Consider the following 22,992-nt stretch of genomic DNA (forward strand, 5'->3'; position numbering starts at 1 on the left):
TAGAAGGAAACATGACAAAAACCTCATCTTAAACTGACAGAACTCTAAAAAATTATTTTCCACTCAGTAATTCTAAATCAATCAGTAACTCTAAAGTTCATAACCTGAGAAAAAGCTTTCTATCACTAATTATTTTCAAGTCCTTTAGACAAGCACATTCCAAGTCTTTAAAGATCTTTTTGTTGGAGAGAAGTCACATGCATTGTGAGGTGGCAGTTGCTGCCAAACGCTAATATTATTTTTAAAGTTTCTCTTGGTTGGATAAATACTGGTTTGAGAGAAAATCATACAAATGATGTTTCTGGTATCTATAGCTTATTTTTACCAGACCATATATTTTGGTCTATAAATTATGTTTTCAAAAGCATCTTATTTCTCTAACATATGAACAAAGGATTTTCCAAAGTACCTTACTTGGGAAATATATTCAATTTTTTTAATTATTTAAATAAAGTTCAGAAAAACGGCCCCTATTTATAATGTTATCTTTGATCTTTCTCTTTTAAAAATTTTCTTTGAAGAGACTTCCACATTTCTCAACTCAATTCTGATTATATAACAGCTAATGACATGGGGCAGTTTTTCCTTAAGTTTTTATTTTTAATTTTTGTAGGTACATAGTAGGCATATATATTCATGAGCTATTTTGATAGAGGCATGCTATGCATAATAATCACATCATGGAAATGGGGTATCATGAGGCAGTTATTATTGACTCATTGACCAAATAAAAAGCAGAGACCAATCAATCGGAGTAGTTTCCCTAGAATCACACAGTTAGTGACACTAGCAAGACTAGATTACACATGTCTAAATTCCAGATTCTAGATTTTTCCATGGACTACCTCAGCTCTCATTCCTTGCCTCCACTTTCAGAGTCACATAATCCTATATTGATCCATCCACTCTTTCATTTATCCATTTATTCACTCATTTATCTACTGAACAATTATTTGTTGAATGTCTGTGTTATAGACTGAATGCGTGTGTCCTCCTAAAATTCATATGTTGAAGCCCTAACCCCCATTAGGACTATATTTGGAAATAGGGCCATTAAGATGTAATTGGCCGGGCGTGGTGGCTCACACCTGTAATCCCAGAACTTTGGGAGGCCGAGGCGGGTGGATCATGAGGTCAGGAGATCGAGACCATCCTGGCTAACACAGTGAAACTCCATCTCTACTAAAAATGCAAAAAATTAGCCGGGCGTGGCAACAGGCACTTGTAGTCCCAGCTACTCCGGAGGCTGAGGCAGGAGAATGGCGTGAACCTGGGAGGCGGAGCTTGCAGTGAGCCACGATCAGGCTACTGCACTCCAGCCTGGGCGACAGAGCGAGACGCCATTTCAAAAAAAAGAAAAAAAAAGATGTAATTAAGGTTAAATAAGGTCACAAGAGTGGGTCTCCAATCCAATAGGATTAGTGTCCTTATATTAATAAGGAGAGATAGCAGAGAGCTTGTTTTCTCTCTCTCTCTCCACTGCCCCAACCCTCTTTCTGCTTATGCACACCAAAGGAAGGCTATATGAGGGTGCAATGAGAAGACAGCTGTCTGCAAGCATAGAGGAGAGCCCTCACCAGAAACCAAAGCAGGTGGAATTTTGATCTTGAACTTCTAGCCTCCAGAATTGTGTGAATATAAATTTCTATTGTTTAAGCCACCCAGTTTATGGTATTTTGTTATGGTAGCCCAAGCTGACTAATACAGCCTGCTTATTTCATTCAATGGTACTATTTTCAGAACAGTGCCAGAGGGATTAAAAATATATATATGGAACACAATCAAGACATTGCACTAGGAGAATATACCTGTGCAAGCTCTTAAGAACTCTTGCTTTGTTAGGGAAGCTAGGTAAATAATCTGGATACTACATAATGTTTTAGTGTTTTTAGCCCAAGAAGTTCACCCCAGAAGCCTGCTTTCTACTGCTCTGCTTGCAGTTCCCATGTTGTCTCATAATGGCCATCTTTAGAAGAAAACATAAGAAAACCCTCATCTTTAGTAAGTGGATCCACCTTTCTTGGTGGGACAAAATTTAGGTAGTAATTAATTGTGATTAGAAAGAAAGTGGGGCTGGGCATGGTGGCTCACACTTTTAATCCCAGCACTTTGGGGAGGCCAAGGTAGGAGGATCACTTGAGGAAGGAGTTTGAGACCATCCTGGGCAACATAGTGAGGCCCCATCTCTACAAACGATGTTTTTTTTTTTAAGTAGTGAGTCATGGTGGTACACATCGGTAGTCCTAGCTACTTGGGAGTCTGAGGCTGAAAAATGGCTTTAGCCCAGCAATGAGCTTTGATCACACCACCAAACTACTCCAGCCTGTGTGATGTAGACAAAGGAAGACCCTGTCTCTAAAGAAAAGAAGAGGATGAAAGAAAGATCATAGATGATATCATGGAAGAAGCAAACTTGAGGAATGCATACAAACTTGCTAAGGATGGGGAGGAAAACAGTTTCCCAGGTAGAAAGAACAGTGGGTATACAGCTAAAGCAGGGTTTAGAGGGAAATTTGTAACACTAAATGCCCACAGGAGAAAGTGGGAAAGATCTAAAATCGACACCTTAACATCACAATTAAAAGAACTAGAGAAGCAAGAGCAAAGTAATTCAAAAGCTAGCAGAAGACAAGAAATAATCTAAGATCAGAGCAGAACTGAAGGAGATAGAAACATGAAAAATCCTTCGGGAAAAAACCAATGAATCCAGGAGCTGTTTTTTTTTTTTTTTTTTAATTGACAAAATAGATAGACCACTAGCCAGAATAATAAAGAAGAAAAGAGAGGAGAATCAAGTAGACACAATAAAAAATGATAAAGGGCATATCACACTAATCCCACAGAAATACAAACTACCATCAGAGATACTATAAACACCTCCACTCGAATAAACTAGAAAATCTACAAGAAATGAATAAATTCCTGGACACATACACCCTCCAAAGACTAAACCAGGAAGAAGTCAAATCCCTGAATCCACCAATAACAAGTTCTGAAATTGAGGCAGTAATTAATAGTCTATCAACCAAAAAAGGCCTAGGACCAGACAGATTCACAGCTGAATTCTACCAGAGATACAAAGAGGAGCTGGTACCAATACTTATGAAATTATTCCAAACAATGGAAAAAGATGGACTCCTCCCTAACTCTTTTTATAAGGCCAGCATCATCCTCATACCAAAACCTGGCAGAGACACAACTAAAAAAGAAAATTTCAGGCCATTATCCTTGATGAACGTCAATGCGAAAATCCTCAATGAAATACTGGCAAACCGAATCCAGCAGCATATCAAAAAGTTTATCCACTATGATCAAGTCGGCTTCATCCCTGGGATGCAAGGCTGGATCAACATATGCAAATCAATAAACGTAATCCATCACATAAGCAGAACCAATGACAAAAACCACAGGATTATCTCAATAGATGCAGAAAAGGCCTTCGATAAAATTCAACAGCCCTTCATGATAAAAACTCTCAATAAACTAAGTATTGATGGAACGTATCTCAAAATAATAAGAGCTATTTATGACAAACCCACAGCCAATATCATACTGAATGGACAAAGGCCGGAAGCATTCCCTTGAAAACTGGCACAAGACAAGGATGCCCTCTCTCACCACTCCTATTCAACATAGTATTGGAGTTCTGGCCAGGGCAATCAGGCAAGAGAAAGAAAGAGTATACAAATAGGAAGAGAGGAAGTTGAATGGTCTCTGTTTGCAGATAACATGATTATATATTTAGAAAATTCCATCGTCTCAGCCCAAAAACTCCTCAAGGTGAAAAGCAACTTCATCAAAGTCTCAGGATACAACATCAATGTGCAAAAATTACAAACATTCCTATACAACAATAATAGAAAAACAGAGAGCCAAATCGTGAGTGAACTCCCGTTCACAATTGCTACAAAAAGAATAAAATATCTAGAAATACTACTTGCAAGGGATGTGAAGGACCTCTTCAAGGAGAACTACAAACCACTGCTTAAGAAAATAAGAGAGGACACAAGCAAATGGAAAAATATGCCATGCTTATGAATAGGAAGAATCAATATCATGAAATTGGCCATACTGCTCAAAGTAATTTATAGAGAGAGAAAGAGAGAAAGACAGAGAAAAAGAGAGAAGGAAGGAAGGAAGGAAAGAAGGAAGGAAGGAAAGAAGGCAGGCAGGAAGGAAGGAAGGCAGGCAGGCAGGAAGGAAGGAAGGAAGGAAGGAAGGAAGGAAGGAAGGAAGGAGAGAAAGAGAGAGAAAGAGAAAGAGAGAAAGAAAAAGAAAGAGAAAGAGAGAAAGAAAAAGAAAGAGAGAAAGAAAAAGAAAGAGAAAGAAAGAAAGAAGGAAGGAGAGAAAGAAAGAGAGAGAAAGAGAAAGAGAGAAAGAAAAAGAAAGAGAAAGAGAGAAAGAAAAAGAAAGAGAAAGAAAGAAAGAAAGAAAGAAAGAAAGAAAGAAAGAAAGAAAGAAAGAAAGAAAGAAAAGAAGGAAGGAAGGAAGGAAGGAAGGAAGGAAGGAAGGAAGGAAGGAAGGAAGGAAGGAAGGAAGGAAGGAAGGAAAGAAAGAAAGAAAGAGTATAAAGTTCGGGGACTTAATACAATACAGAAACCATAAATTAGACATGGTTGATGTAGGAGAGAAATGTGTCAAAATGACACATTTTTTTGGACTGAACAACTAGACAGATGGCAATGGAATTTATTAAAACAGGAAATGTATAAGAAGGGGAGCTATGCAGAAAGAAAAGAGCAAGGGTCCTACTAGAGACAGCAATGATTTGTTCAGTTATGATAGGCTGAGTTTCCATTGGGGGAACATTTAATGCAGAATCTGATGCACAGTAGTCCCTCAACAATTGTTTGCTGAACATGGATTTTCTCTGTTTGTATTAATTTGTGAGGATGCCTAAGAGGTTTCTTTTCTCCTTCATCATTTTTTTTCAAAAATAAAGGCATATGAAAAGGAGAGGTCACACCAGTTAATCACAATTATCTCTAACTAAATAGGAGGAAAACCAGCTAGAGTTGAGAAAAAGATGACATGCAGACAATTAAAAGTCATCCTGCAGGGGTTGGGTGAGATGCCTTTGAGAAAGTGCCCTTGCTAATCATGATTGGGTTTTGTATTAACTAGGTAAGATTAAAAGAAAAAAAAAAAAAAACCTAAGAAGAATCAAGAATCAAGAACTCAACTGCTCCTCTGTGGAAAACAAGTTTGCCAAAATTACGAACAGTCATTTCTTTGGTTTTTTTCATAATACCTAAAGAGCAGACAAGCCACATTCTCAAAAGGAAGAGTAATTGTTAAAATGATGGGAAAAATTACTGAATTAGCCATCAACTGAATTCTTGAAGGAGAAAGAGGAGAAAGGGAATATGTGATCTTTGGCCAAAAAGTCAGGAACTATTTTATAAAGGTGTCTTGAATTCCAAGCAATAAAAAAACTCAGTTTTGACATAATGAAAAGAATGATTTTACATTTCTCAAGATAAATATTTGCCAGTGTATATGTTGAAGACATTTCACTCCAAGGAGAAAAAATAATTATTTTTGAATTTCCTCCAAATGCAGAATTTTCCCCAGGTTCATCCACCAATCCATAGGCATTATGTTTAAAAAGGCACAGTCCTGCATTTACCAAACCTGTAATTGAAAAATGATTTCATTATTAAGCTGTGGTTTATTCCAAGCCTTCTGGATAATCTTGATGAGTATTGCACTTGTTGCTTAACTCTGGAGATTTTGTAATAAAAGTTTAATGAGTTACTTATTATAAGAATGTTTATAGCCATTATTTTAAGGTGAACAATAATGACGTAAAGTTTGTACGCATTTGGTTTAAAACGTATTCAACTCACATATCAGTTAATGCTACAGTGATTTTTAAAAACTCTCTTATCAGTACACGTGTCTAAAGGCAATGCAGCTAAACCTCAGCTTTACTGGGGCTATGGTTAAGAACGAAACTAAGGAAGGATTTCTCACTTGAATCATGTGAAAGCCAGATCCTGGCATTTCAGAATTTGAACAAGAATTGCTTTTATTATGGCATTTTGAACAGATTTCACAAGAGGATACATATAAAGCAAGAGGACAAAAAGTTGAAATTAAGTCCTGAAGGCACTGAATATTCATTTCTATTTAAAAGCTAACCAGATATTCTATTAATGATCATAAATATTAAGGAAACATACCAAAATAAACCTAGTTTATCTGATTTCTGTCTACTGAAATGCTATGAAACCAAAGGTCAATCACATCTCTAAAAAATATCTTACCCCTGCAGAAACTGTCTACAAGTTTTTCAGATAGAGACAAGATTTTCCAGAAATTATGATGTTATGAGTCAAGCACAAAAGTTTTCCAACTACAGAAATAAATGGAAAGTATATATATCTACTGAATCTGTATAAAACTTACACTCAGAAGAATAACATAGTTACCTTTATTGAAATAAATTTAATTTAGATTCTTAAATCAGACTATAACTTCTAATTCTTAGATGTTGCCAAATGGATTTTATGGAAAATATGGCTGAAACAAGGGACTAATTTTCATAACCATTTTGTGTGCTGTTTTGATGCACGAATTACTCATTAAATCATTTGAATATAAAGAACCATAACATAATTCAGTGATGAGTACAGTGCTGACATTCTGAAAGCATGTATAATTAAAGCAGGGTTATCAAAAGAGAGGCAAAATGTATTAGAAGAACATACCACAAAATGAAAATAAAACCAGATTAACTTATAGCCACAAAATAGAGAAAACAAATGTTTTCCTCCAATCCTCCAACTCCCCACCCCAAAAAAGATAAAATGCAATAAACATGCCATATGATTACGCTTGTTTGCTAATGCCACATGCTACATATGATCATAGCCAATGTTTCCAAACATTAACTATAAAATCGTATCTTCTTCCTTTAGTATTTTTTCAAATCAATACTATTCTTTGACAATATATTAGGTTGGGTTGCCTCCTATCATGCTATACCTTTAATCAATACATTGTTTCTATTAAGAAGTGAGATTGTAAAGGAAGCTTATTTATTTATTTATTTATTTATTTATTTATTTATTTATTTATTGAGACGGAGTCTTGCTCTGTCTCCCAGGCTGGAGTGCGGGGCGCGATCTCGGCTCATTGCAAGCTCCGCCTCCCAGGTTCACACCATTCTCCTGCCTCAGGCTCCCAAGTAGCTGGGACTACAGGCGCCCGCCACCACGTCCGGCTAATTTTTTTGTATTTTTTTAGTAGAGACGGGGTTTCACTGTGTTCGTTAGGATGGTCTCAATCTCCTGACCTCGTGATCCACCCGCCTCGGCTTCTAAAAGCGCTGGGATTACAGGCGTGAGCCACCGCGCCTGGCCAGAAAGTTTATTCTTAAAAACCTACTGAAAACATATTGTAACAAATATAATTTGCTTATTTTGTGGCTACTTAAACAATCTCTTCTTTACACAGCTGCAATATATAAATGTGTTAACTCAAAATACAGTCTTACCTCCCATCCATAACTGGGGTCTTTCAGGTTTGACCTCTGCTCTCCCACATAAGGCCCAAACTTTTCACCTACTTCGATCTTCCTTTTGGTCCATATTCCTAGTCCTGCTCCAGGCATATTTGACTCTCGAAGTTCAAACTCAGCAGGAATGGGAATATCATCAGGGATGTAGATGGGGGCTTTGTAAGGAGAACCCTCCTTTGGAGTGAATGCTTCACTGGATGTGGCAGGAGAGCATGGCTCTTGAATATTGAGGGAGGGAGTACTGGCTACTCCATCTGCATCTGGCATTTCTTCCAAGGGTATTTCAGGGTAGGTGCCATATACACACTCATTATCTGTGAATAGATAAAAACTTCATGAATTCCTTCTAATATTGAAGAGACAAAATTCCACAGGGGTAGACACCTTACTATGTTGTTCTTTGAAGGCTAAATAGGAAAGACCATTGTTGCGACGTGCCTTCATTAAAATCTTTATTATTCACAGGCCAGGGAGAGGCTAGAGATTATGGCCTCTGTGGTTTATCTGTGGTGAATCCATAAATCAAATGAGCTAATCCTCAATTGTCAATACTTGCATGGGCTAGTTCAATTCATTATCCATCTGGGAAACAATCAGCAACTTCATTAATGGTCTAACTAAAGTACAGACAAGAAGTAAACATGTGTGTAACTACAACCCTCAAACAATCCCAAATTGGGAGCTGACAGGATTCTAAGATATATTAGAAAGTTTTGTCATGCAATGTTATTTGGAATAAATGTAGGAGAGTCATCAAAGATTCCAAAGGCTGCCATGTGCAACAAGGTTTAAATGTGTGTGGCAGGATTATTTATTGGAATATTAATTTGTGTTTTTTCTTTCTCTGTATTTCCTTTCCAATTTTGAACATGTCACCAATCCCTTGGTACTTCCTTGCCTCAGTAACTTATGCAGAGCAGAAAGTTAAAGTTACTTGAAGCCGGTGATGCCTCTGGATATTTGTAAAAGCTAAAATCATTAAAGAAATTAGGTAAATTTTCCAGCAGGGAAAGAGAGAGGAAGGGTCCCTTGAGATGCACCAAAAAGACAGAATTTCCTCCAGACTGAGAAATGAGGGAGATCAGAAATGCTTTATATGGGGTACTGCTCATCTTCACAGAGCAGCATCTGAGGAGGTGGCAAGCCCTTCAAGCAGACAGCAGGGTTAGGTAGCTAGGAGTTAGGGTACAGGGCACTGAGCACCGAGGCCCTGAGGACTCCCAAAGCAGCACAGCATCATACTTGAAGTAAACGAGTGGACCATGTGAGACCTTAAGACCTCTATGAAACTTGTATGGGGATGGTTATGAAACCAGTCAATGGGGATTTCATTTGTCTCAAAGCAAATGAACACATGTTTCTTGTCTGCTAGGATTACAAATCAAAAGTCATACCTGATTTATTTGATTCATAGAACTTCAAGGAAAGAACTAAGAAAAATGGGTGAAAATTACAAAGAAACAGACTTCAGTTGAGCTAGTCAAAAGTTAATACTTTGAAAAATTAGCTGGATGTGGTGGTATGCACCTGTAGTCCCAGCTACTTGGGAGGCTGAGGTGGGAGGATTGCTTGAGCTAGAGAAGGCTGCAGTGAGCTATGATTGTTTCACTGCACACCAGCCTGGCAAGACAGTGAAAGCCCCTCTCAAAAAAAAGAAAAAAAGGTAAAATGGGTTGCCTCCAGCTGCATGATCAGGGTTCTACTATAGCCTGCATAACCATGAGTTAAGGATAATGTGGAGACATTTCAGCATCAAGTTGGTGATTATACTAGGTGACCTTTAAGACACTACCAATCCTGCAGTTCTATAAATTAAAGTCTTCTAAGAGAGTTTATCGGGCTAGAAGATAGAAGACCTTCATTATTCAGATTCATTATTGTAACAAACTATAACACTCATTAGCAATTGCCCATCAAGTAATGACTCCTGTCTCTTAAAGTTTTGTGAAGGGTAAAGTGATAGTACATGCAAAAGTATTGTTTAATGAGGTGCTTGGTTCTTGGTTCAAACACTAAGATAATGCCATTTAAATCAAGCATACAACTGAATTCCAGAACCCAATCTTATACCTATGGGACATAGGTTCTCAACATACAAGCTCATTATCATTCAAGTTCAGCATGTCCAAAATCTTGTACCTTATCATCTGCCCTCAAATTGATTCTCTTGTTCACTTTCCTCTTTCTACTATGAATACTATCTTTTCCTTAATTATCCATGTTTGAGGCTTTAAAATAACATAGCCATTTTCTCTCCTTTATCTTCCAAACTGTTCAGTCACTAAATGCTGTATGTTCTTGCAAGATTCTAACCTTCATCCAATTTTTTCAAATCCACATTTTCACACCTAAATATTTTCACAGTCCTTTAAATGGGTCTCAACCTCCAGCTTCTTTCCACTATCCATCAACACTGAGCCTATTTAACACTGCTGAGTTTACCTTCCTGGCAGACCTATTTTCCTGTTTGACAGCCTTCAATAATCTCCAGTGTCTGCAGGTAAAGTATAAACCTCTTAGGCTTGGACTAAAATCTCTGTCATTTTGAAACCATTCTTCCTTTCCATCTGATTCTCAGTGGTCCTCAAAGGGAACCCCCAAGCTAGAGTAAGCTTATTACTCTCTTCTGAGCTCAGTGAGTATTTCTTCTTCCTGCCTGCCACTCCTCTCTCTGCTCCACTGCCCAACAAACTTCTGGCCATCCTCCTGGGTCAAGTTCTAGCTGGTCCTATCACCATCTCATTTAACACTAGTATTCCCTTCCTTGAATTATTACATAATTTCATCCCTCAGTTTGGCAATCAAGTACCATGCATTGCTGCTTAGGGTTTAATGTGTATGACTGTTTAGTTCCCAACTAGGAAATAGGTCCGTGATGGGAGATGTTAGGACTCTCACCTTTTCGGAATTGTCCAAGTGATCCGCATATAGGTGTTTAATGAATACTTGTTAAAAGTATAATTAATCTAACATATCATTTTATTAAACTATGAATCCAAGTCAATACTTTTTTACCAAGTATAGGAAACTTTTGATCCTACAAAGGACCTTTAAACCTATAGAAATAGAACGTGATGAATCACCAACTTTTCTCCAAACCCAACATCAAAGGAAACAATTTTAATAATTCTGCAAAGAAATATTATCAGAGAAGTATACTTTAAGGTCCAAACATACTCGAAAAGTCCATCTAATTTTATCCTTCAGGGAGGTTTTGCACTTCAACCTCATATTTGAAAGCTCACTAATGGTCTTAGCACATGTAAAAACCTAGAAAAACATCTCTTCAGAACTGTAACACTTACTACTGCAAATGCCAAGTTATTCTGAAAGAGATTTCTCCCCCATTGTTAGAATTGTGTTTTTCTTGAGAAATATAAGTTGTAAAACATTGTGTACTCTGTAAATGTGTCCATGTAAGCAGGAGGAAACCAAAAGGCACCAAAATAAATAGAACAGTATTCCGCCAGTAATTATCTATTAAAGGTCAGTAAAATTTCCCCTACTTCCTCAAAGAGTCAAATCAGTCATACTTTCAGTTTCATGAAAGTGATCTTTAAAAAATGATAGAGGCCAGGTGTGGTGGCTTACGCCTGTAATCCTAGCACTTTGGGAGACCTAGCACTTTTGGGAGGCAGGCGGATTGCCTGAGTTCAAGAGTTCGAAACCAGTCTGGGCAACACGACGAAATCCCATCTCTACCAAAAGTACAAAAAATTAGCCGGGCATGGTGGTGCATGCCTGTAGTCCCAGCACTCTGGAGGCTGAGGCACAAGAATTGCTTGAGCCCAGGAGGCAGAGGATGCAATGAGCTGAGATCACACTATTACACTCCAGCCTGGGCAACACAGTGAGACCCTGTGTCAAAAAAAAAAAAAAAAAAAAGCATAGAGACGACAAGCCCATCTGTGCCCTCCCAATGGCATAGCTTATACAGTGACCTCTGAATTATCCACAAACTCTCCCAATGCATAATCTAAGTGAGTGCATTTAGATTTCTGTTCCTGTGGAGACAAAATATTCATGTGTGCCCAGGCAGCTGCACAGAAGAATTTGAACTTAAAGCCTGAATGCAATTCTGCTTACAATGACAAAAATGTACAATTAAACCTAAAGAACAACTTATATAGGTCAAGCAAATCCACAAGAACTCATGGACCTATTCATCCATATGCAAGCACTAAATAGCCATGCAAGCGCAGGCAATTTGTTTTCAAGCCACTTTTAATCTAGTATCATCCAAATTAAATATTAAAAAGGCTGTGATGACAAAAGTGAAAATATTAAGCTGCTGAGTTTTATGTATTAAAACAAGCAAAAATATTTCAATGTAATCTAGCATTATGAAATTTTCAACAGCAAATGCAGTTTATCATACCACATTGAATATTTGTATAAACCAAAATAAACTAATGCCTCCATATATGTTACTCAAGAGCTAACCAAAAAGCTGCTAAAACATTTCATCTAAATGATAAATTACTTCAATTATCATATTCCCATTAAATCTCTGTTATTGGGAAAAAATTGGTAGATCCTTTCCCTCAGCTATAACTATAGTTAATTAAAGCATTTCTCAGATATCACACTGACAGATTGGGCACACTTACAATAGGTAAGTATCAGGTAAGAAGTGCCATATATATCAGTGGTCCCATAAAGATAAATAACCCTTGTAACTTCTTGGAGCTGAGCTGTCTGCTACTGTAATTTGCTTCATGCATCCTTTAGGCATGCCATTAACTGAGTGAGGAAAGAAAGACAAGCATATTGTTGGATTTGAGACAAATGATTTGGGAAATTGCTCTTGGAAATCAACCTTTTCTATTCAAATTTTAAGTGTTCTAATTTCCTCAGAGACCAAGGGAAAGGCCACATTTTGATTATATTATATTTATTTATATGTGTCTTTGATTAACTACCATAAGTTTCCACTTGAAAAGTATTCCATTTTGAAAACATATCAGAATCTTCAAAGAGAAGAAGTTGCAGAAATAATACCAATACTAGTAACTTTCATAGATGTATCTACATTTTCTCATTTTAATGCTCAAAACAATCCAGTGAGAAAATGATGATAAGAATAATCTTCCATTTTGCAGATGTAGGACCTGATATTCAATAGATCCAAAGTCAGCTGAGACTAGCTGGGTGTCCAAACCCAGTCCTCCCTTTAACTCTTAGGCAACTTGTTTTTTGATCCTTAAAGATATGTTTTAAAGTTTGTTTGTTTTATCAAAATTGTAGCCACAATATATGAATAGTTTGGTTTTTGACTTTTTCACTTCATTATAGTTTATTATAATCACTTGCTTTTGTATATTTCACTATTTTCTAAAACTACATTTAATTGCTGTATAATATTCCATTATGTGAATCCACAATAGCTGAACTATTTCCATGGATTTTATTTATGTTGCTTCTAATTTTCTGATATCATAAATATGAAAATGAGCCTTCCTTAACATAAATTTTTATTTTCATCCATTTCAATTTCCTTAGGTTAGATTCCTATAAGAAAACTTAGTGGGTATTGACAGATCGCTTTTCAGAAAGTGTATCGCAATTTACACTCCTACAAATTATACTGTCAATTATTATTATGTCTTGTTTTTAATGCAGAAAATTATCTATTACTGCTTAATTCACATCTCAGTTGATTACAGAAACTAAATATTCTTATTTGTCATTCAAATTTCTTTATTTGCAAATTGTTCATTGTTTTTTCCCACTTTTAATTAGGCTTTTATGTCTGTCTTATTAATGATAAATAAATTAGCCCTTGGATATCGTATTTTAAATTTTCCCAGTAGACAATTTGCCATTTGGTATTTCAATTTTTTTTAACTTTTATGGAACTAAGTCTATATTTCTTCTGTGATTTTTACATTTTTCTTAGAAAGTCCTTAGCTACAGAAGGGAAAAAAAGATTCTCTTGAATTTTCTTTGAGTTTCATAGTTGCTTTTCTACCAACCTTGGATTACCAATGAGTGATTTACTGCTGAGTGAAAAGCAGAAAAAAAAATTATTTCATTTATTTGAGCGCCTGTGAAAGGCAGCCTAGAAAAAAAAAAAAAATGCCATTTTCACTCGTAATTCTTTGGTTCTTATTTGCAAGCCTGGCCTAAATGCCTTCTCTTTTTGTGGGTTTTATATAACTCACCATTTGTTTCTTTTGGCCTTTCTGTCTAGTTTAACTGCAAAATCTGGGCAGATGCCATTCAAAATCCTGAGTTTCACCATTAATGCCCATCATAATACTTATCACTCAGCATTATCATTCGTGATAGTAACATGAATAATTTTTCTCTCTACTCTTCACATTAGTTCATTGATAGAAAATATTTAGCAACTAAAAAGTTTAATATTTATTAAGAGCATATATACATAGTTTGACTATAAAGTAAGACTGATTTCTATAGTTATGAAGTAAGAAGTTAATTATTTATACTCAACTGTACACATATATGCATATAATACACACATCCATGTGTATTTGCAATGTGTGTGTAGGGGGGTGTGTGTGTAATAGCTCTCTAATCTTAAAAATAGGCTGAGACAGAAACATGATTTGAGATCTCGGGCAGACTGGTTGAGATCATAACTACATGAAACAACTGCCAAGAGGAGCTCAACTAGGGAATTGAACAGATTAGGTAACTCAGAAATTTAGACATTTCCCCCCATTATATTCCTCATTGCAGTTTTGTAATAAAAACATGAGCAAACTTCAAAGGAAGCTCTGTAGTAAAGGTTAATTGCTACTAAAGAAGAGGGTGGGCCCAAGCACCAGTACTTTGTGCCCAACTTGCAAGCAGACAGGAAGGATTACACGTGGCTGAGAGCAGAGGATGTGTGCCCTGCTCTAGGAGGAGAGCAGGCTCGGCCAAACCTCAAAGCCCCACTAGGGACCTCCTGGTAGGACGTGAGCACATAAGCACAAGTCCATGAGCTGATGCCTGCTAACAGTGTGGCAGGGAAGGGAGGGGGAAGACATCAATTTCCTTACAAAATTAAAACCGGACATGCTCTTCTTCCCTTGTTAGGACAATTCCAGAGCAGTTACAGAGGCATGTTTGTGAGAAAGCAGAGGGCTTCGGGAGCCAGCTCTTCTGCACCAGCAACACAGTGAACAAACACGTGCTGGGCTTGGGGAAAAGGGTGGAGCTCAAGTAATGCCAGATGCACAAACAGAACAAAGAAGGAGGCTATGAACTGGCCAGCAAAATCTTCTATGAGAATGGCCCCAAGATAATGAAATTTAAGATCCCAACGAAATGAAGAAAGGAAACTAGTAAAAGTAGGGAAAATGAATTTCCAGAAAACTGACTTAAACAAGCTGTAGAGGACTGTAGCAAGGGTGCAGAATTACAGGCTTAGAAACAGAGACATTGAATAGAATGGGAACTGCTGATGGATATAGTCTTTAGCATGTCCCGCTCCAGAGGGCAGTGAGAAGAAAAGAGACTTAAATGGAGTGTCTGGACACTGGGCTGAATCTGTAGAACCCGTGTCTCTAGACACCATTATGTCTGGAAATAATCTATCAACATGGCTTGGCACTGGAAATTTTTTAATGACCCTCTAAGCTTCCTTGCACTTTCAGTATTTGCTACTTCCTTGTATCATGCTATTCCATGTCTTCCTTATGGAACTTTTCCCCCAGTGTTTCCTGAAAATATTTCACTTAAGAGCTGTCAGAAAGACTCAGAATGGAAGTATTGGGAGGCAAGATAGCAAGGGAGATGGCAAAGAGTGTGATATGGATGGAAAATAAGTGACAAAATCAATGAGCAAACTTTTATTTTTCTCCTGATACTGTGGCATACTGTTGCATGTCCTGTGGCTTTTAAATCTGGTTAAGAGATTTTCTACTCCTCTAGGAATTTCACAGACATTTCACTAAATAAGTATGATTTGGGAATTAAACTAGTAGCTCCTAAGCAATTAAAAACTGGGCTTCGCCTCTTCCAAAACTTTCTCTTCAGAGATGGAACTAAGCTTTTGTCAAATGGTAATGGAAATAAATTGCTAGAAAATTCATACTTGAGGTACCAGTAAAGCCATTTGGTATCTGGTTACTGAATCTAAAACAGCGAACGCAGACATTAAAGTTCTGTGAGTACTATTCCAAAGGAAAACATGAGCTGGTTAATGTTTGGCTTATTCTGTTGTTAAGGAGCCACCGTCACCAATATCCACTGGAATGACCAGGTAAGAACAGACTTATCACATATCAGATAGATAGTGTTTCTTTTACATTCTAACTATGTGCCTTGACTTTCTTTTGACAGTACAAATTTTTAAGAGACTTTTGGCAACCTCTGACGGACCCGATGTGCTTGTTTTTCATAAGCTTTCTATGTCCCCAAAGTGATTTTCCTTCAGATTCATTTAGAGGAAAGTAGAACTGTCCTGAATTCATGCTGCAGCAGACTGGGTGGTTACTCCTCAGGCAATCTGAAATGACCAGAGTACAGCCTTTCAGTATTCCAGCCATATCTACAGTAATTATTTGCCAGCGTATCTAAAAGAAGGCAGGCATTTCCTGTTGCACACAAATGGGACATTCTTATCTAAATTACTGTTTAAACAGGTATTTAAGAAAAGACTATCACAGTCAGGAATTTACTGATGACGGAACACATTAGTTTAGGGCTGGACACATTAGTTGAGGACTAACCATTGTCAAGAAAGGAAGTATATCAGCATCAGGAAGGTATAGAGAATATTTTACAACTCCCATATGGGTCAAGATGGAGGATTGTAAACTATGCCATTTGCATTTGGAGAAAGCAGGAGGGTCACAAGTTCTGGCATGGAGTTGTGCTTGCGTCAATATGTTGCTGAACCCTAGAGTAACCTTGAGAGGCAGAGCCTGAGAGTTGTAGCTGCTTGGGGTCTCTGTTTCCCTATCCATAAAATAAGCACGTTGGACAAGTTCATCCCAGGTCCATTCCACTCAAGCGATCCCAGTTCTACATAGTAAAAACCAGAAGGTGGTCAAAATTTGGTGTACCAAAAGCTTATAAAATGTATTTTCTGGAAAGACACTCTGAGAATTGGTTTGGTCTCTCCCAACATGTAACCTAGGAGAGACTGTGCTCTGGCTGCCTAACCTTGCTCTAACCAGTGAAACTGGAACTTATTCCCAGTAGAGGCTTATAAAACTGGGCTGTTATTCTCACATTAAGTAGACTGCCCTCTGGTGAGGACTGTGGTTTATGTGTGGGCAGAACGTGTGGTTTACTACCTCTAATTTGTTTATGTTGTTGATGGTGGTTTCAAAAGAAAGCTGCATCCCTTCACATGCTAAAGAGTGACCGGATTTACTTCCTTTAAAAAAAAGTGTTTAAAGGTGGGCAGAGACATGAGGGAGCATTAATGTGCCATTGCTAATGGAGGAGCAACTGGGATCCCTGTGACCACAGCTCTGCTTCATTCAGCTCTGCATGTGAAATGAGAGCCCCAACTTGTTTATTATAATTACCTAAGTGTGGCTTGGTGGCTTTTGGCAGAGATCCTTCTTGCCTCCAAAGGAGAGACCAAAACTCAGGAGCTACACGCTAAAGGAAGGAGGGTGGTGTGCATTCTGTAGCAAGGAGGCTATAATTCTAATATATTCTGGGTGAAAATATTAAAAACAACCCCCAAAAGATGAAGATCAAAAAGGAAATGAGATTGAGATCTACCTTCTACCACATGGCAAACAAAGATAGGCATGTAGAAGAACTGGATAAACAGTGTAAATGTAAGTTCAAATTCATTCTCACAGCTGACTTGATGCAGACCCTTCCCTATTACTACAAAACAGAAGAACTTTCTTACAGCCAGGAGTCTTACATAAAGAAAAGAAAATAATTATGCATGTCTGGCAGAAGAGGGAGTTGTAGCAATGGCTTGCCAGTAAAAAGGAATATGAACGAGCAATAGAACACTAACTCAACCACACTCTTGGTTTGATAAGAAGCAGAGAGTGCCCAAAAGAATGAAATTTTGTTAGCGTCTCAAAATGTTTTATTTGAAAATGAGCAATGGTCCTTGTTCGTGCAAGGTTTGGTAACTAAAAGACAACAGTAATTTCTCATCTTAAAGTGATTCTGTGAAGAAAATTCCTTGATTTACTTAATTTTAGCTTGAACTCTACCCCACTGCAATCACAGTATCTTCAGTGTTAAACAACTTTAGATGTTGCTAAGGAGTGCAATTTTCTGCTCCCATTCTAAGCTCTAAAGGCCCCCATATTGAGTTTCCCAATACCACATCATATTAAATGTAAAATCATTCAAAACCACAGAGATGAAGAGAATGTCATTGAAAAACATAAAGAAAGGTTTTTTGCTTTTTCTAAGTATGAGAAAACATATATTTTGATTAAAAATGTTTGCAGAAAAATATGAACAGATGTGCTATGTGTATGTGTATACATACACCAAATAGCACTTATAATTTGAGAGGGGGTAATTTCAACATTGCTAAGTGGTAACACAAGCTAGGTATTTAAGGGAATGATATAATATGACAACTTCATAGACTACCAAACTATGTATGGTCTCTGGAAATTGTCACTATCAACATGTACAATAACTAGTAGCATTAGGTGGTCTGTACAGTATCCTTCATGTCTAATTGAGTCACACAGTCTAAGACACTTGATGGGCACCAGGCACTGCCTTCTAATGCGAACTGACTTTAAAAAAAAAATGCATTCAGGACCTCTTCTGTATAAATTACTATCGTTTGCAGCAAGAGAGGATTATAAATGTTTGCTGGCAAAAACTAAATTTATTTACAAACTGGGTCTAATTTATTTATGGCTGCAGTACAATCGGCTTTTGTCGAAATATTTATATTATCTGTACTTCTGCCTCACTAAACTCTACCACAATCATAAACACTGTTGAAAAATTATTTGCAGTTAGCAGGATTTAAGCTACCCATTATATCACCAGCTAGTGCCAGTAAACTTTTGCACTGGTTGATAAAGTTTCCTCTGTGGAATAAATATACATTCGACTTTCAAAATCTTTGGTGGGCTCCATACTATGAAAAGTGAAGGATTAAACAGATGTCCCAGACTTCACTAGTTTTGTGTGAATGCTTCAATTGCACATTCCAATTGAAATTTTGTGGATAGACTAGAAAAGTGCACAGATTTAAATCTTTTTCTAGCATTAAAAGAGGAATGTGATGATTGAAGTGTTGAGGTGATAATCTTTGCCAAAGATGCTACTGCTCAGACTTGAATTCATTTACCTATTCCAAAACATTTATTCAATAAATACCACATTGTGCCTGGAGCTGTGCAAGTTGCTAAGGATAGAAATAGAGTTGAATAAGATAAACTGTCTGCCCTCAAGTAGTTTAAAGTTCAGTAGTGAAGACATAGATGGTTAACGTATGTGACAATGAAATAAAATAAGGCCTAAGATGAGGTTAGGAAAAGTGCTGAGTGTTAAAAGAGTTGAGTATAAGTAATTCTGCAGCTGGGCATGCCAGTCTCGTAGAACCTCTATCCTTAGGTTCATTAGAACTATATATGTACTAAATCTTTAAAGAAACCTCTTATTTTGATTGGTGGAAATGCAGTACCATTCACATTTATTTCTGAGTATCACTAAGCTCTTCATAGTAATGTGAGCATCAGAATATTTTGGGGGGGTTATTTACCCTCACTGATGCTTCTAAATAACTCATAAAATGATGAAACATTGTGACAGGTTCTAAAATGACATGCCCCCATTTCCATTACAAAGTAATCCAAGAGAAAACAGCATATAGTAGTGGGTAGTTCGCATGTCAACTAAATATGTATTTCTGCTTGATCTGCTTCACTGAAAAGAGCCCAGAAGTTCTATTGTGAATCAGGTAGGACTGCTGTGATACCAGTGAAATTCCCACCAGTCTACAAATGATCCAAACCACAATATTTATCTTCCAGCTAGAATTGAAAGTTATTCCAAACTGACCAGAGACAGTCCTGGTGGATCTCAGAACAGTGATGTACTCAAAAGAGGACTGGCCAGACCACCCTGGAACCTCCAGTGGCATGGCACCAATCTGGAGTAGGAGTTCTTAGAGAAGTGTCAGTACTATTGTCTTCTGGTGTCTTACACTACCCACCAGATAATGAATTTTTCTCAAATAATATCTACCTATGTCTACAACAGTCAAAGTAACTTAACAAAAAGCCAAAGTAGCAAAATTCATTTTGAGAGCTGTATTTATTTGGTGTGGGAAAAAAGATCTCAAAAAAAGGAGCTTTTCACTCATCAAGGTGCTTTTTAAAAAAGAATACCCAAAACTAACATATTTGGAGCTTCATATTTAGTAATACACTCATAAAATAATTTGCTGTCCACTTATATGAACATGATATAAAATAACTCTTACTTAGATCCAGGTGCTATTCTCTAGAAAAAATAATATCTCAGGGTTTTTTTGTGCTTTTACTGATCATTTTAGGAATTTATTCTGATAAACCTTCTTTAAATGTTTGTTCTAACAGACTATAGCTATGCTAATTAAGTTAAATAAAATATTCTGGCATCATATTGCTTAAACTTCAGGATAATCAATTGAAATATCTATTTTAATAGCATTGTAGAATCTCAGAGCTAAAGAAAGCAAGAAAAATTTCAATTTATTCATCTAAACACCTAAAATTCTTGCTAACTTAAATATATCGTGGATAAAACCATGTAAATCTATATGAACCATGACTGGTCATGAGAAAAAACTAGAAATGTTATAGTTCTATCGAAAGCATGTAACGTTAAGAAAATGCACTGAAGACAGGAAAGATACCTGAAGTCTAAGAATACAGAATGATTTAACAGGCTTTTGCTATTGTTGCTTTGTTGTTTTGTTGCTGTTGTTGTATTAATATGTCTACTTCATTCAACTTTTGAATACTCATCACCCCTATTAAATCTTAACAACTATGATCCAACATATGCCACAAAACATTAATCATTTAGCCAACAAGTCTTCTACATGTAAATCACCATGAGGGGGTCACAAAAAAGAATAAAGTGAAATTGCTGATTTCAAAGGACTTACAATCTTGTTGGGAAGATAAGGCAAATGCCCAGGAGGATTAAACTTATGTAATATAAGGCTGCATTAAATAGAGTCAAGTGAATGGCACAGAAAATGACCTCAATGATCAACTCAAAAAGTGATATTCCGTTTTTTTTTTTTTTTTAAGAGAAAACTGAAGTGAATGCTGGCTAGAAATTCTACTTGTGATGAAGGCAGATAATCAAGAGGATTGTGAAACAAAGGGGTATAGACTGTGGCCAAGCCTTGGAGAGGTAATGACTTTTAATTGGATTGAGTTTATCATATTTGCAGAGGTACGGCAGACACAGAAGAAAGGATTAGAGTGATTTCCACTTTCTATTATTTGACATAATGAGAAAACAGAGGGTGGTCCACATCTCTGGTACATATTATGAGCCATAGGAGATGCTTAACATGTCAGGTTTTGGTAGCATTGAACTCTTCTAAATAAACATATTTATTTGGACATAGTTGAGTCAAAACAAGTCACCTGGAAAAAAGGTTACAGGTCATTAATTTGCATAGTACAAAGGATTTATGAATTTTTAAATTAACCCTCCTGGATCTCGACACCATTTCAAAGAGTAGGGCATATCTGCCGTTTTCTTCAAAGTTTAGTTAGCTTAAAGGGTCAAATGAAAATGCTTGGCTGACGAAAAACCAGCTGAGCCAATTTGCTTTTTTCTGATGGAAAAGAAGTATATTACAAATTTTTCCAAGAAACAGCATTATATACATCAGGTCAAATATACACACAAAACAAATGAGCAAATAACTGCAACAACGTTGCATGAATATTTGGTGAGTCACAAAAAGATCATGCACTCTCCAAATTCAAGACAGCCCAAGTATGAAAGATGATTAAAGCATCCCTCCACCAAAACTCCACTAGATTATAAGGGGATGAGGGCAGGGAGGATGGGTGCCTGATTCACTGCCGAATCCCCATGATCCAGCAATGTTTCTAGCTCATTACAATAATTCAGTATGATTTTGTTGACTTGAAAACATCAGCCAAAGCAAGCCAATTTTACTGGAATTGGCTGGTACCTTTTTCTCTTTCTCTAAATTGGGAAGTTCAAACATAAATGTTCAAAAGGCATCACACAAATTGTGTCCTTAGTCTGCTTAAAGGTACGGTAAAAATGCCCCACTGAAGAAAACGAAAATGACTACTAAATTTACACACACTCGTACGTGCACACAAACACACACTCCAAATGCTCAAGATACTGATAGATTAACGACCGAACACAATCAGTTCAGAGTTTATATCATGTCCTCTTCACACTGCAACCTCTTCAAACAAACTTGCTTTTTTAAAAAAAAAAAAAAAAAAAGGCCGGGCGCGGTGGCTCAAGCCTGTAATCCCAGCACTTTGGGAGGCCGAGACGGGCGGATCACGAGGTCAGGAGATCGAGACCATCCTGGCTGACACGGTGAAACCCCGTCTCTACTAAAAAATACAAAAAACTAGCCGGGCGAGGTGGCGGGCGCCTGTAGTCCCAGCTACTCGGGAGGCTGAGGCAGGAGAATGGCGTGAACCCGGGAGGCGGAGCTTGCAGTGAGCTGAGATCCGGCCACTGCACTCCAGCCTGGGCGGCAGAGCGAGACTCCGTCTCAAAAAAAAAAAAAAAAAAAAACAAAGGAATAAAAAACAAACAAAAAGTATCTGCATGGATAATACATATTTATGTCCTTTTCTCAAGACTTTTACTAAGTTCTTCAGGAAGAAGAATAGTAAACCAGTACCAAACATTACCAACTAAATTTGTTTCTACCAACATTTGCAGCAGCACCTGCCATGAATTAACCATACCTTGTAGATTGTAAAACATAAGCTTCATGAGGATAGGGACCCTGTGTGTTTTCTTCACTGGTGCCTTTGCAGCACCAAGTGTATTGTCTGGTACACAGTAAATGTTCAATGAACAAATAAATACAAAAATGAGAGAATACAGAAATGAGCCTTAAGGAGTTCAGAAACTATAGAAGCTATCCCCAAACCAGGCTGTGCCTCTGAATTCCATATGAAGCTTATTTTAAAAAATACCAATGATATGGCGTTTCTAGAATTAGTGATAAAGAAGTCTTACTGACCTGATAGAATTATTTTTCATAATATCTGCAGATTCCTGTTCTATAGTATCAGTTTACAGTATCACAAGAAATTCAAATAATCTATAAACCATAGATCCAAGCCAATTCCTTTTTAAACCAGAAGAACACAATGGGTTCAAGTCCACCAAACAAGTTATATAACCCCAGAAAATTCCCTTAATGTATTTGAGCCTCGGTTTCTTTATCCATATTTGATGCTGTCATATATGGTAGCCAGGAGTCATATATGACAATGGAGCACATGACTTGTGGCTATTTCCAATTGAGATGTGCTGTAAGT

At 37.1% G+C, this 22,992-nt stretch overlaps 1 protein-coding gene across 8 annotated transcripts in view; it reads right to left on the reverse strand.

Annotated features, from left to right (window-relative positions):
* The window catches only part of MECOM (MDS1 and EVI1 complex locus), a 595,213-nt gene that overhangs the window by 290,598 nt on the left and 281,623 nt on the right, over positions 1 to 22,992 (reverse strand). For all 8 annotated transcript variants that reach the window (XM_015445503.4, XM_074033749.1, XM_005546318.5 and 5 more), the window contains exon 2: positions 7,502 to 7,839. In XM_015445503.4, the coding sequence (XP_015300989.1) occupies positions 7,502 to 7,839 (338 nt within the window). The remainder of the gene's footprint in view (positions 1 to 7,501; positions 7,840 to 22,992) is intronic.

This window comes from Macaca fascicularis, chromosome 2 (genome assembly GCF_037993035.2).
Source record: "Macaca fascicularis isolate 582-1 chromosome 2, T2T-MFA8v1.1".
In the NCBI taxonomy this organism is placed as follows: domain Eukaryota; kingdom Metazoa; phylum Chordata; class Mammalia; order Primates; family Cercopithecidae; genus Macaca; species Macaca fascicularis.